Genomic DNA, 13,595 nt, shown 5'->3' on the forward strand with positions numbered 1-13,595 from the left:
AAGAACAATGGGTTAAGTGTGGACATCACTTATTTTAGTTCTGCCTTCTTCACTCTAGGAATGGATACAAGTTCCTCTATTGTTCAGCCAGAACCATTGGGATGGCACACATCACCAAAGGATACCTGGAGTGTGTCAAAGACGAGGGCTGTGTTCTCCCAAAGGGCCCCATCCTGCTGGCACCTAGCAGCCTCTTCTCAGCTCTTCATAGGTCAGCTTTCTACATAATGATGGGTCTTGGGATATGATTTATGCAGGCTCACTTTTATTATCGGTTCCTCCTCCATAGGTTTTAATCAGTGCAGAAACAGCAGGCAAGCTAATTCAGCATTTGAGGCGCTTTGTGTGCAAAACCTCATATATTTTAATTCAGTGTCCTATATTGAAATATGGTGAACACCAGCAACAGTTGCCACTTCTATGCATTCCGACATCCCCAGATTTTTGATCCCAGAATTGAAAACCACAGTGAAGACCTTTTAGACAGCAGCCATGTTTCTTGTGCCAGTGCTGGCAGTGGAGAACATTATAAAATGTAGCCACATGCACATCTTCCAAGCTGGTTGTCCTGTGACTGGGAAGGAAAGGGCGAGATGAGGAAGCTTGCCTGCCTAGTGTTGACAGTGTGCAGCTTACCACTGCACAGAATCAGGAATCTGGGAATGACTGTGGTCACTCTGGTCACTGAAGTAGCTCAGATGACATTTTTCTGTCTTAGCCAAGCCAAGCTACTAGTGCCCTATCTGGACCCAGAACAACTGGCCACAGTGATCCATGTGACTGTCACCTCCAGACTAGACTTCTGTAACATGCTCTATGTGGGCTTTCCCTTATCTCTAATCCAGAAACTGCAATTGGTGCAAAATGCAACAGCCCAAGTTCTGACTAGGACCCCTTGGGTGGCTCATATCCAACGTGTCCTCCAGCAGCTGCACTGGTTACCAGTTGTATTCTGGGTCAAGTTTAAGGTCTTGGTTTTAAACTTCAAGGCCATATGCCGCCTGGGACTGCTTCTCTGAACATGTCCTCCAAAGAGCCTTGTGCTCAACCAATACAAACAGGCTAGTGGTCCCCAGAGAAATTCAGCTCCCAGAAAACATCAGGACCCTGTCAGCACTTACTGAATTCCGTAGGCCTGCAAAACAGAGCTCTTTCAACAGGCCTACGGTTGAGGCCAATAAAATAGCAAAATATCAACATCTAGTTTGTCTCCCTCCTGTATTGTACCCCTACCCTGGAAACCCATGGGCAGAATTTTTAGAATAATTTTAGAATTGTTTTAAACTGTGGCTTTAATGTATTGTTGGTTATATATTGTTCACTGCCCTGAGTCTGCTCTAGCAAAAAGGGTGGTTTATAAATCTAAAGAAATAAATCAATAAAAATAAATAAATCTCACTATAGCAGGAAACATACAGTAGACACTGGCTCCTTGATCATTTGTATTTGGCACATGACAGTGGGTGCTTTTTGTGCACGTCCCCCCAACTACTTGAGGATGTGGATAAAGGGAGCAGATATGTGGATAGGAAAATCCAAGAGGTGAATGATTAGGACGGTACAATATCCAGCAGTGTAGATGCCCTTTCCATGTCCAGTGGCATATTGGGAAGTAATGGAATATTGGGAAGATGTCTTTTTTTTTAAGGCATCTTATATTTCCATTTGAAATCCTTATTTGACTAGGGAAGGGGGCAAATTGCTGGCTTATCAGCCACCCATAGGAGGAGGGGGAGGGGAGGGGAAAACCCACACTGCTCTGACACTTGTGGCATTTCTGTGCCCCCACCGCATTATAGGGAAGTGATTGAGAGAAAGCCAGAGGTGTTCAAAATTGCCTGCTTAACAGATATCCGAAACCTGTTTGGCTCCAACAGGCAGCCATTCCATGCTGCCTTTGGGAACAGAACAAATGTGAGTACAGGCCATTTGTTATGGGGGAGTGGGAGGGTCTTTCCTCTTGGCTCCTTTTGAGCAAATGATCCTGCATATTTGGATCTTTTGTTCTGTTGTGTCTTGAGTAGGATGTCCATGCCTACAAGGAAGTGAACCTGCCGGAATCTCGTATATTTACCGTGAACCCCAAGGGGGAACTGATCCAAGAACTTGTGAAGATCCACAAATCTACGTAAGCTTTCAAAAATATTTTTGTATTACCTTCATAAGTGTGTGAAGCTCACTGCAGGGCAGTGTGTGGTTGGCATTAATACACAAATGAAATCACATTCTGCTACAAAAAAAATGAGTCTTCTCCTTACCATGTTCTACCCCAGGAATGTTTATGTGGAATTGTTTTATGGGCAGGCTCCATCAAGCTTTATCCCTTGAACACAGTAAGGAAGCAAAAAGAGAATTTGGGAAGCAGATGGACAGAAACTTTAAAGTCAAGCAATGAACAATGCTTCAAATATATCAGGAGCAGGAAACTGTCTAGGGAGGCACCTGGGTCTATGGATGATGAAGAAATAAAAGGAAGATGGAGAGATGGTGGAAAAATAGCTACAATTTAATGATTTAGAATTGAGGGTAAACCCATTTTGGCCATGTTTGCAGATGGTACAAAACTATTCAGGCTGGTGAAAACCAAGGCAAATTATCAAGAGCTACTGGAGGATAGCTCTGAACTGAGACAGTGGACCAACAGCATGGCAAATGAGGTTCAATGTGTTATGGTGATGCACAGTGGAATATCTTTTTTAAAATCCCGATTTTAAACACATGTTGATGGGATCTAAACTATCTGCAACTAAGATTGAATCTTGGAGTTGTAGTGGAAAACTCAATTAAAATATTGACCCAGTTTGTGGCAGTGGTGAAAAAGGCAAACTCCAAGATAGGAATAGGATTCACAATAAAATGGCCAATGTTGTGATGCCCTTGTATAAAGCGACAGTGCAGCATCATTTAGAATAGTATGTGCCATTCTGGCCATTATATTGCAGATCTGGGGAAAATACAAAGGAGGAAAGTCTTAGAGAGTCTAGAACTCTTCAATCTAGAAAAAAACAACTTGGTAGGGACATAATATACAGTCATTATTCATAGGGTAGAATAAGGTGTATTTTTCTCTCATGGTACCAAAATTGGGGGACATTCAATGAAGTTGATACGAAATATGTTCAGACAAAAGGAAATGCTTCTTTACTTAATGAAGTGTGGAATTCACTGATGGCCGCAAGCATAAATAGCTGTAAAAGAGGGTTAGACAGATTCAGAGTAGACATCCATAAGTCATGGTGATATCAGGAAAAAAATTTCACAGTCAGAGTAGTTCAGCAGTGGAATAGGTTGCCTAAGGAGGTGGTGAGCTCCCCCTCACTGGCAGTCTTCAAGCAAAGGTTGGATAAACATTTTTCTTGGATGCCTTAGGATGCTTTGGTCTGATCCTGCGTTGAGCAGGGGATTGGACTAGATTGCCTGCGTGGCCCCTTCCAACGTTATGGTTCTATGATTCTATGGTGGCAGAAGGGAACCTCCATCTCCATCCAGGGCTGGGAGGCAGCAGCAGGGGAGGGCCTTATCCTCTGTGTTCTGTTTGTCCCTTCAGGACAACTGGTTGTTTGCTATATTTAACAGTATGCTGGACTAGATTGACAACTGGTTTGATCTAGGAGACCTCTTACGTTCTTAACCTTGCTACAGCCCCTGCACTACATGGCTTTTGTTCATGCAGGTCTCACAGTCCCAAGGATAGGACTTTTAGGTGATCACAGTGGGACCCCTCATATCTTCCACAAATGGAAAAGCTGGTTAGATCTAGCTTATGAGTTTGCTCCTCTCCATCATCCTCTGCTGTTGATGTTGAATATGGCAGGATGATGCAACCATATTTAAATGTAATGGGTAATTTTGATGGTGTTTTTGTGGTAGAAATTGCATCTGCTTCCACTCTTGTGGTAGCCGTGACACACACACAGTGTATGTGCATGCATTACATTCCTTGCTTTATTAAAATGCAAGGGAGATAAATGCTCCAGTGCAGGAGATGCATATGCAGAAAAGGAGACTTGCTGACTTTAATGCTTAATGCCCTGTTTTCTCTAGGTATGAACGGCTGAGCGAAATAGTAGATCTCATCTTTCCACCCATTGGCAAGGATGTGAGCTTTCCCATGGAGTGTCCAGAGTATAGCCACTTTTCTTATTGGAGAACTTCCTTGCCTGCTGTTGACTTGGAAGATCTGGAGTGAAGTTTATGAACCACTGATGCATCATCCTGAAGAATATTTAGCTGTTTGGCCTCTAATAGGGTGGATGGGCAAAGTAGATCTTCAGTGCCGGGATGGACTTGCACTTTGGCATTGAAACTTCTATTTCTGCTGTTCTGAAAGAGACCTCTCAGTCGAGGTTCTGATGAACTTACGCATGCCTTTTGACTGAATGCACTTTTTCTCGTGAACTCGGAGCATTTGTGAGGTTCATAGAGGAGTTTGAGTTGCATCTGTTCTTGACGTTGGAGAGAGGATTCCTGTTCAGTTTATCCAAAGACTGATGATGGCTGTGATTCATACACTCACCTCTTTGCCCCACAGCCGATGTGGAAACAGTTGACAGAAGCCATATGTCTTGGAAGGAAAAATAGAGCAAATGCACATTTTTAGACTGCCATCCTGTAGCAATGATAACTGAATGAATTGCTCAGTCATTCTTCTGGCTTGATCTGACAAAACAGCATCAGATTATGGCAGGTAGTCCATCAGTAGCATGGGTATGCAATTGGATCCTTAGTGCCTTACTCTCTGTATGTTTCAGTCTTAACCTCATTGGGCTTAAAAAAACAACAACCTGAGGGCAACTTCTTTCCCGTCTTATTCAGTTGCTCGATAATTTTATTAGAGATTACAATAGGACAAAAGCAGTGGGTCTGCACCATTGCAGGAAATATTGTTGTACTGCCTTCAAGTCTCTTTAAAACCATTACTTACTTCCTGTCACAGATGCTAATGGTAACATTTGAAAATGGAATGTTCATCATGTTGGCTAAAAAAACTTAAAAGGCATCTTGCTTCTGAAGGGAGCACAGTTGCCACTGCATCTTCACTGTAACGCTGTCCATCCTGGAGATGGTAATATGCATCAGGCCTTCCTGGGTCCTACTATTCAGTGATGTGCTTTTAGACATGGCCCTGAAATCAGGAAGCATTGTGAGGTGCTTTTCAGAATGCATTGCTTTCTGGAGTGGTGCCATTTTCTACATGGCTAATGTGTTGAACAAAAACAGATTGTCGGGCCATATTCATGGGAGTATGCAGTGGTTCTGACACCCCAGGTCTTGTGCTATGGTGGCCGTTGTCCTTGGTTATTGTAGCTGTGGTTTGCTACAGATAGCCATGGACAGGGGCCTGCACACTTTTCTCACTGGACATTGGGACTACTTGTAAACTAATGTTTCAGAAGGCAGGACATTAGGATTTAGCTGAAGGACTCCTTGTTCTTCTTCTACCTCACTTTTACTTCCCTCTTTTGGTGAATCTAGACAGAGCTAGGGATGGCTTAACAGAAATTATAACAAGGAGGAAAAAAATCCCATGACCTAGTTGTGTTGTGATATATCTAATGAATGCACTTTGGAGCTGAAAGACTCTGCTGTGCAGATGTGTCAATAAAACGTTAAATACCTGAAGGCCAGAGACTGCATTTTTGTTCGGTTTTGCTTCCATTCACTCCATACTTTCATCAACTAATAATCTGGAGTAGGCCTAGCAGCCAGCAGAAAGGTCGAGAGTAGGGACATGGCGGGGGGGGGGGGCAGCATTTTAACCATGATGATGTCATTTCTGGGGAAAACCTGGAAGCAACAGTGGTAGTTAGACTAGATGAGCCTGGAGATCCCTTCCAACTCTATGATTCTGTGATTCTAACACTTTCCTAAACAAAAGTTCTCAAGTTCTTAGTGTCAAATTTAATTCTCTGTACAGATGTGGGTTTGTTTGTTTTTTTAGGATCATCTGGTATAACCAGTAAGACTGGCCTTGTGGTTTTGGTCCTGGATTCAGCTGTAAAGACTTAGATAAACTTAGGTCTCATAGATGGATTAGCTGGTGTTTCTACTATTAATGAAAAGTAGAATAAGATTACTTCTGAATGTAGTATAGTCTAAACGGCTATATTTTAAGATAATTTGGGTTCCCTGCTGGCTGGGCCAGCAAAACATAGGCTTGTATCTGATCAAGGTAAAGGTGAAGGTATCCCCTGTGCAAGCACCAAGTCATGTCTGACCCTTGGGGTGACGCCGTCTAGCGTTTTCATGGCAGACTCAATATGGGGTGGTTTGCCAGTGCCTTCCCCAGTCATTACCGTTTACCCCCCAGCAAGCTGGGTACTCATTTTACTGACCTCGGAAGGATGGAAGGCTGAGTCAACCTTGAGCCGACTCAAGGATTGAACTCCCAGCCTCATGGGCAGAGCTTCAGACTGCATGTCTGCTGCCTTACCACTCTGTGCCACAAGAGGCTATCTGATCAAGACTGCATTGTAAATCTCAGCCTTGCATCAAGACTGGATTCTTGGTCCAGATGGCCCATTCAAAGAATTATCTCCTCCTACCCAAAAAGTGCTTTAACAGGCACTGCAGACAAGTGTAATAAAAACTAGACTGTTTTGAAAGGGCTCCATAAAAAGTAGGCTCCATGGCGATCGTGTAAAGGATATGAAAGAACAGGAATCCCCATTGCACAGAATGACCTCCTGCACAACAGCCCTTTCACATCAATCCGTACCTTTGACAACAAGTTAGTTGGCAGTTAAAACACTGACACACATTGCTCTGGGAGAGACAAAATAGCTCCTGGTTACACCTTGCTTCCGTTCCCATGTGTTTGAACTGCACAGGTACAATATGGCAGAGTCACTGCAATAGCACTGGTGTGTAGCGTCCTTTTAAGAAATAGGCTTTTCTACTTGCATGATCGTGCAGAGCGATAACTATGCCGGCAACCCAAAGTTGTGATAAGCGTAGCAATATGAATAACGGCCAAAGGATTGGAGAACTGTACCCACCCAATCTTTCCCATATGTCATCTTCCTCCATTCGTAGGCGTTTTGCGGCGAACCAATTGTTGAGCTATTGCCAATGAAATTATTATTTATTATATCTTTAGTCAGATGCCCTCAAAGGCTTGAGGCAGATTACAACATATAAAATAATCCAGTTTAAAATTCATATCAAAACACCCAGCTTAAAATTCTTAAATATAAATCTTAATTTTTAAAAAAATTCTAAAAACAGTTTTCTAAAATTACAAAAGGCTGCTTTGCCCAGCACCACATGCTTGCCAGGGGAAAGAGGAGGAGGAAGACAATGTGGAGATATATTTGGATTTAGGCAGGGAGGCCTGCTAAAATTCTGATGTTAGTTGGAGACCTCTGATGCTCCTGTTAATCTAGTGGGCTTTCTTCCTAGCTGAGGTTTCTGAATTGCCTATACCACCAGTTTTGCTTTCATGGTGCCGGATGTGTTACAATTAGAAGAGTTGCTTTTTATACCCCACTTTTCACTGCCTGAAGGAGTCTCAAAGCGTTTTACAATCTCCTTCCCTTCTTCTCTTCACAAGAGACACTCTGTGAGGCAGTTGAGGCCGAGAGAGCTCTGACAAGACTGCTTGGTCAGAACAGCACTACCCAGCTGGCTACATGTGGTGGAGCAGGGAATCAAACCCAGCTCACCAGATTAGAAGCCACCACTACACCACACTTAACCACTATGTCATACTGGGATTTCTGAGGTACCCGGAGAAGGCTTTAGGCCCTCTTCTTCACAGCCAGTTTGCTCTCCTAGCAGCTGCCCAGGTGCAAAAGCTATGGGAAGGCGGAAGAGTGAGTTGTTGAGGAAGAGATGCCCTAAACTTCCATCCCTGGAATGAGGCCTGCACATCAAGGACCAGGGCTAACAGGTGCTCCTTGGACATAGAATCATAGAGTTGAAGGGGCCATCCAGGCCATCTAGTCCAACCCCCTGCTCAACGCAGGACCAGCCCTAAGCATCCTAAAGCAAGGTTGCCCGATGAATTGGGAAACTCCAAGAGACATGGAGATGGAGCCTAGGGGAGGACAGGCACCTCAGTGCGGTTATAAGGACATAGAGGTCACACTTCACAGCATCCATTTTGACCAGGAAACTGATCTCTATAGTCTGGAGATGATTCTAAGGGATCGCCAGGTCCCACCTGGACACTGGCATCCCTATCAGGGAAGCTTGCAGTTTATTTGGCTTCCAGTCCTTCCATTGTGGCTGTATCAAGGTGGGAACTACCTGCCAACTTCAGGTCCCACCACCTGGGCTACAGCCTTGCCTGCTTTACTGGAATACGAGCTGGTGCTATTTGAGGAAATAAACAGAAGAGCCTTGGGTAAGATGTCAAGAGAGTTGTGTGTCTGAATACTGCAGATATAAGCAAGGAATAAGCACAGGCTGACTTCTGTAGCTGAAGAAATGGGCATGCACATTAAAACCCCACCCAACACAGTTTAATTCTATGCTGGTCATAAAGGTGCCACTGGACTTTTCTATTAGGCTTCGGTTAACTTCAAAAGCTCCACACCTGATTACCTTGCTCTTATGGATAAGCTGGACAAATTAATTGCCTGTTCTCTTTAATATCAAAACCTTGGCTCCAGAACATATGAAGTAGATAGTAGGGGATGTTGCTTGGGCCAAAGGTGTGCTGAAGCGCTTGTGACCAGCTAACTGGACATCAAACTATGGAGAATATGATTCCTAGAGGGGAACTCTAAGGTAGGAATCCTAAACTTTGCACAACCTAGGGATCCTGTTTGAAATTTGAGAACACATAGTGGTCGTTGCTACAAAATGACCAGTCACGGAGCGGGGGGAGACTGCAAGCTAAGCATCATTCAATGATGGAGCCCCCTGGCCTCTTCTGAAGCATCAGCTCAGCGAGGAGGAAGAAAGTCAGGACTGGATCTTTGCTTTGGGGAAGAGAGACTTTTGAGGAAGAAAGATGTGAAAGGGGAAGCATGGTTGTGAAATAAGCACGATAGGGTTGCCAATTCTGGGTTGGAAAATACCTGGAGATTTTGGGGGTGGGCTTCATTGAGGAGGGAGGCTTCAATGGAGGGTATAATATTACCAAGTCCACTTTCTAAAGTGGCCATATTCTCCAGCTGGACTGGTCTCTTTCACCTGGAGATAAGTTGTAATACTGATAGATTACCAGCTACCACCTGGAGGTTGGCAGCCCTAAAACATGAGTAGCAGTGCTTGCATCAGGCAGATTTAAAAGCATTTCCCCCAATTTCAAAAGCAGAGGCATTGAGGTTTACAGAACAAATTTTGTAACCGCTGCAAACTTACCTTTCTTCTCATCTATAAAATGGTATCTCAACTTTCTACTTTCTCAGTAACTTAAGCCTTCTGGGCCAAGCGAGTTATGTTTAGAAGACACAGTAATGCGATTATGGACAGTTTGATGGGAGTCTTTTTTTCTTCCTCCTTGCAGTACAGTGGACAAATGTACAATATCTTAAACAAGAAACAATTCAAACTCTACTGAACGGGATCTATTCCCAATATTGGCCACACTCTGCCAAAACAAGCAAGCAATGAGCGCTATTTTCGTTTTCTGAGAAAGACGCAACGCCTTACTTGTTGAAAATAACATTAAACAAGGCTGAAATTTACAAAAACTGTCAAGTGCTTGGATAAGAAAAAAATGCAAGTGTAGTAACATTGCGGAGAGATGAAGACGAGGTCTTCCCTTTTCCCTGTTTTAGTCTGAGAAATTGGCCGTAGGTCTAGTAGCCATGTTAGATCAGGCAACTGGCCCATCCACTAGAGGTCCACCAGTGGAGCTAGAACTCCAGAAGCCCTCCCACTGTGTCCCCCCAACATTAAGAATACAAAGCATCACTTGACTCTATATGTTTATTCAATCTCCTCTTGAGGCCTCCTGTGTTTGCAGCTGCCACCACTTACACAGTCAGAGTAGTTCAGCAATGGAATAGGCTGCCTAAGGAGGTGGTGAGCTCTCCCTCACTGGCAGTCTTCAAGCAAAGGTTGGATACAAACTTTTCTTGGATGCTTTAGGATGCTTAGGGCTGATCTTGCGTTGAGCAGGGGGTTGGACTAGATGGCCTGTGTGGCCCCTTCCAACTCTATGATTCTATGATTCCTGTGGCAGTGAATTCCATGTGTTAAATACTCTTTGGGTGAAGGAGGACTTGCTTTTTTTTCTGTTCTAAATCTACTGCTCATCAATTTTATTGAGTGCCCATGCATTCTATTATTTTGTGAAAGGGGGAAGAGTACTTCATTCTCTACTTTATTCCATGCATTTTTAAAACCTCCATCAGCTGTTGTTTCTCCAAGCTAAAGAGTCCTAACCTCTTTTAACTTTTCTTCATAGGGAAAGTGTTCCATCCCCTCAGTCATTTTAGTAGCGCCCCCCCCCCACTTTTCCAGTGCTCTGTCTTGAGGTGCAGTGACCAGAACTGTACACAGTATTCCAGATGAGACAGCACCATAGGTTTGTACAGGGGCATTATGATACTGGCTGATTTGTTTTCAATCCTCTTCTGAATAATCCCCAGCATAGTTTTCACCCTTTTTATTGCAGTCACACACAGAGTTGACGTTTTCAGAGTTATCTACCATGATTCTAAGGTCTCATGCCTCTTAAGTTTCTACCAGTTCAGACCCCATCAAGGTGCATCTATATTAGGGATTTTTGACTCCATGTTGAACCTCATTTGTCATGTTGATGCCTACTCATCCAGCCTTGACAGATCCCTCTTGAGCACCTCACAGTCCTCCCTGGTTTTCACCACCCTGAAAAACTGAAATGTCATCCACAAACTAAGCCACTTCATTGCTTACAATTCCAAATCATTAACAAGTTTAAAAGCACCAGTCCTACTACCGAGCATTGTGGTACAGCACTACTTAACACTGTCCGCTATGAAAACTGTCCATTTATACTCACTGTTTCCTGTTAATGAACCAGTTTAAATCCACAAGAGGACTTGTTCTGTTATTCCATGAATGTTGAGTTTACTTGGGAGCCTTTGATAAGAACTGTGCAAGCTGGATACATCAAACTCACTCTTCTACATGCCCTCCAAGTTGTTGCATTGACATTTTATATAAACATTTGGTTGAAATGAGAGTCTGTCTGGAAATGTTTCCACTCATGAACCTCTACAAACTGTAAGTTTGTGGAAAATTTGTGCTGGCCTACCTGCAACAAACTTGACTTCATAAATCATGAACTAAAGTTCATGCCCACCCCTACCCATGAGTAAAGGCAGTCTCTCTTTTGATGTTGGGTGTAAACAGTAGGCCATATTTATGACACTACACTGCCGATGATCTTCAATGGTATATGGTTGGCCATTCAGAAACAGATGCATCTTTGTCTGATCCAGAAAGCCAATTCTTAAGGGTAAGCAGTATGAACACTGCATGTAATCATGAAGAAAAGACTTTGATATAAATTCCCATGGAAATCAATGCACCTAATTTTGAGATGGGATAGGTTCATATTCCAGCTGCCAAACATACAATGTGAGGATTACAAAATAGGATAGGAAGTAGTTGGAACCCAAATTGCTTCTTAGTGCAATGGTTACCAGTCATAACAGTCATTTTGTGAAGAAATGAAAGGTGAAGTAAACATGACATCTCAGAGCAATTCTCTGGTGGCGGCAGCAGGCACCAGTGCTGCTGTGATCATAGATGTAAGACCCAGAGAGGTGCTAAAAGCATACTTATTTGGTGCCTATAAAGGGGGGAGTGGTACTGTGCCTGCAAATGCTGCCCCCTAGGACAGCCTTATGTTCAGTAGGATACCTGAAATATGCATTAGTGTGCATGCAAGGGTATACTTCTCCATGCAACTGGGTTTTTGACTATGTGGAAGGGCTGATGTGTGCTCACACAGCAAGCCCTATGCATATACACTCAAACCACCATAAGGCTCACTGCAAATATTCCACTGAGTATGGGGACAGCCAGGGGGTGGGGCCAGCAGTACAGTTCCAGTCCCTCAACCTTTGGAGAGCCAGTTTGGTGTAGAGGTTAAGAGTGCGGACTTCTAATCTGGCGTGCCGGGTTTTATTCCCCATTCCCCCACATGCAGCCAGCTGGGTGATCTTGGGCTCGCCATGGCACTGATAAAACTGCTCTGACTGAGCAGTGATATCAGGGCTCTCTCAGCCTCATCCACCTCACAGGGTGTCTATTGTGGGGAGAGGAAAGGATGGAGACTGTAAGCCACTTTGAGCATCCTTCAGGTAGAGAAAAGTGGCATATAAGAACCAACTCTTCTTCTTCTTCACCCAAATGTGCTTTCAAACAGCCACAGACATGCATGCTAGGACCCACAGTTCCATCTCTCCCTATGATCACAGGCACGGATGCAGCTGAGAATGAACTGCAGCTACTTGCCTGAAGAAGAAAATAAGCATGCGAAAGTTGCTGAGCCACAGACCCTGCCTCTCCACGTGACAACTTGGTCCATCTCATGTTAAGCCATTTGTGTTTATGATGACTTGCCATGCACTTGGAGCATTTCATAGCATAGGATAACAGCTGCCAAATGTAGTGATTTTGTGCCATCATATAGTGGCTGTAATGAGCAGACCACTGTGTATTCTGGCACTGGGACAGACCAGCACCACATAACCTTCCCTTTCCTCCACCTATCTGAGAAGCCAGGAGATATAGCACCATAGGAGTATACATAGTATACCTGAGCCGAAATTATACCCCAAATTCGCTGTTTCAAGTGAGCTCAGGGATACCCAAAAGAATCTGGAACACTCTTGAAATTCGAGGAGGAATGCAAGTTTATCTCCTTGAATTTCAGGAGTATTTCATGGTTTCAAGAAGGCCCGGAAGAAGGGAGGAGGAAAAGAGGAAGCCAGCCCAGGAAACAAGTAGAATTGCTGACTGCTGGTGATCAGCTTGACCTGGCCTCCACCCACAGCCCTGTGCATTTTGGAAGGGAACAGACCAGACTTACCATGGCATCATTACCCCTGCTGGAGGCTCTTTTGCACCACTTGGTGTCAAAGGCTGCAGAGGATTACATGTGGGTTTGTTTTTTAAAATGTAAGCTGGGGATTCAGAGTACCTGATGCATGGATTGTTGTATCCTTACAATGAAATGATCCTGCTCAATTAGCAATTTTTAAAAAAGTAATGGAGGCAGGAAACAGATGCCCTGGCATTTTCTAGTTTCTAGTTGCAGGGCTGGCTCTGCCATCTTTGACATTGGAACTGGCATCCTCTCTTTTCCTTCCTCCTTCCCCACTCCTGCTGCCTTGGTAGGGGAGGGAAAAAAAATAATGGTCCCAAATTTCTGAATCCTGAACTGGCAATAACAACACTGAAAAGTCAGGATAAGGAAACAGCGCCCTACCCAAAACCCAGATCCAAAGTTATTACAAGTATCAGTACAAATGTAACACCCCTATCTACACCTTCCTTCATGCAGGGAACTTGGTGACTTTTGAGTCCAACGAAGGGGCAAGAGTGTGCACACAGAGGGGTTCTCAGGCCGTATACCTCCTTGATACCTGTAGTCTTCTGAATTGAGTGTCTCGCATACCAGTCAATGCTGCCACGAAGAATTCCAG

At 43.9% G+C, this 13,595-nt stretch overlaps 1 protein-coding gene across 6 annotated transcripts in view; it reads left to right on the plus strand.

The window, feature by feature from the left end:
* LPIN3 (lipin 3) overlaps positions 1 to 5,618 on the plus strand; it is a 51,127-nt gene extending 45,509 nt beyond the window's left edge. For all 6 annotated transcript variants that reach the window (XM_077335436.1, XM_077335434.1, XM_077335439.1 and 3 more), the window contains 4 exons: positions 59 to 211; positions 1,800 to 1,914; positions 2,025 to 2,128; positions 4,045 to 5,618. In XM_077335436.1, the coding sequence (XP_077191551.1) occupies positions 59 to 211; positions 1,800 to 1,914; positions 2,025 to 2,128; positions 4,045 to 4,189 (517 nt within the window). In that variant the 3' untranslated portion in view covers positions 4,190 to 5,618. The remainder of the gene's footprint in view (positions 1 to 58; positions 212 to 1,799; positions 1,915 to 2,024; positions 2,129 to 4,044) is intronic.
* Positions 5,619 to 13,595: the final 7,977 nt, after the last annotated feature.

The sequence above is a fragment of the Paroedura picta genome, chromosome 4 (assembly GCF_049243985.1).
Source record: "Paroedura picta isolate Pp20150507F chromosome 4, Ppicta_v3.0, whole genome shotgun sequence".
NCBI classification, from domain to species: Eukaryota; Metazoa; Chordata; class Lepidosauria; order Squamata; family Gekkonidae; genus Paroedura; species Paroedura picta.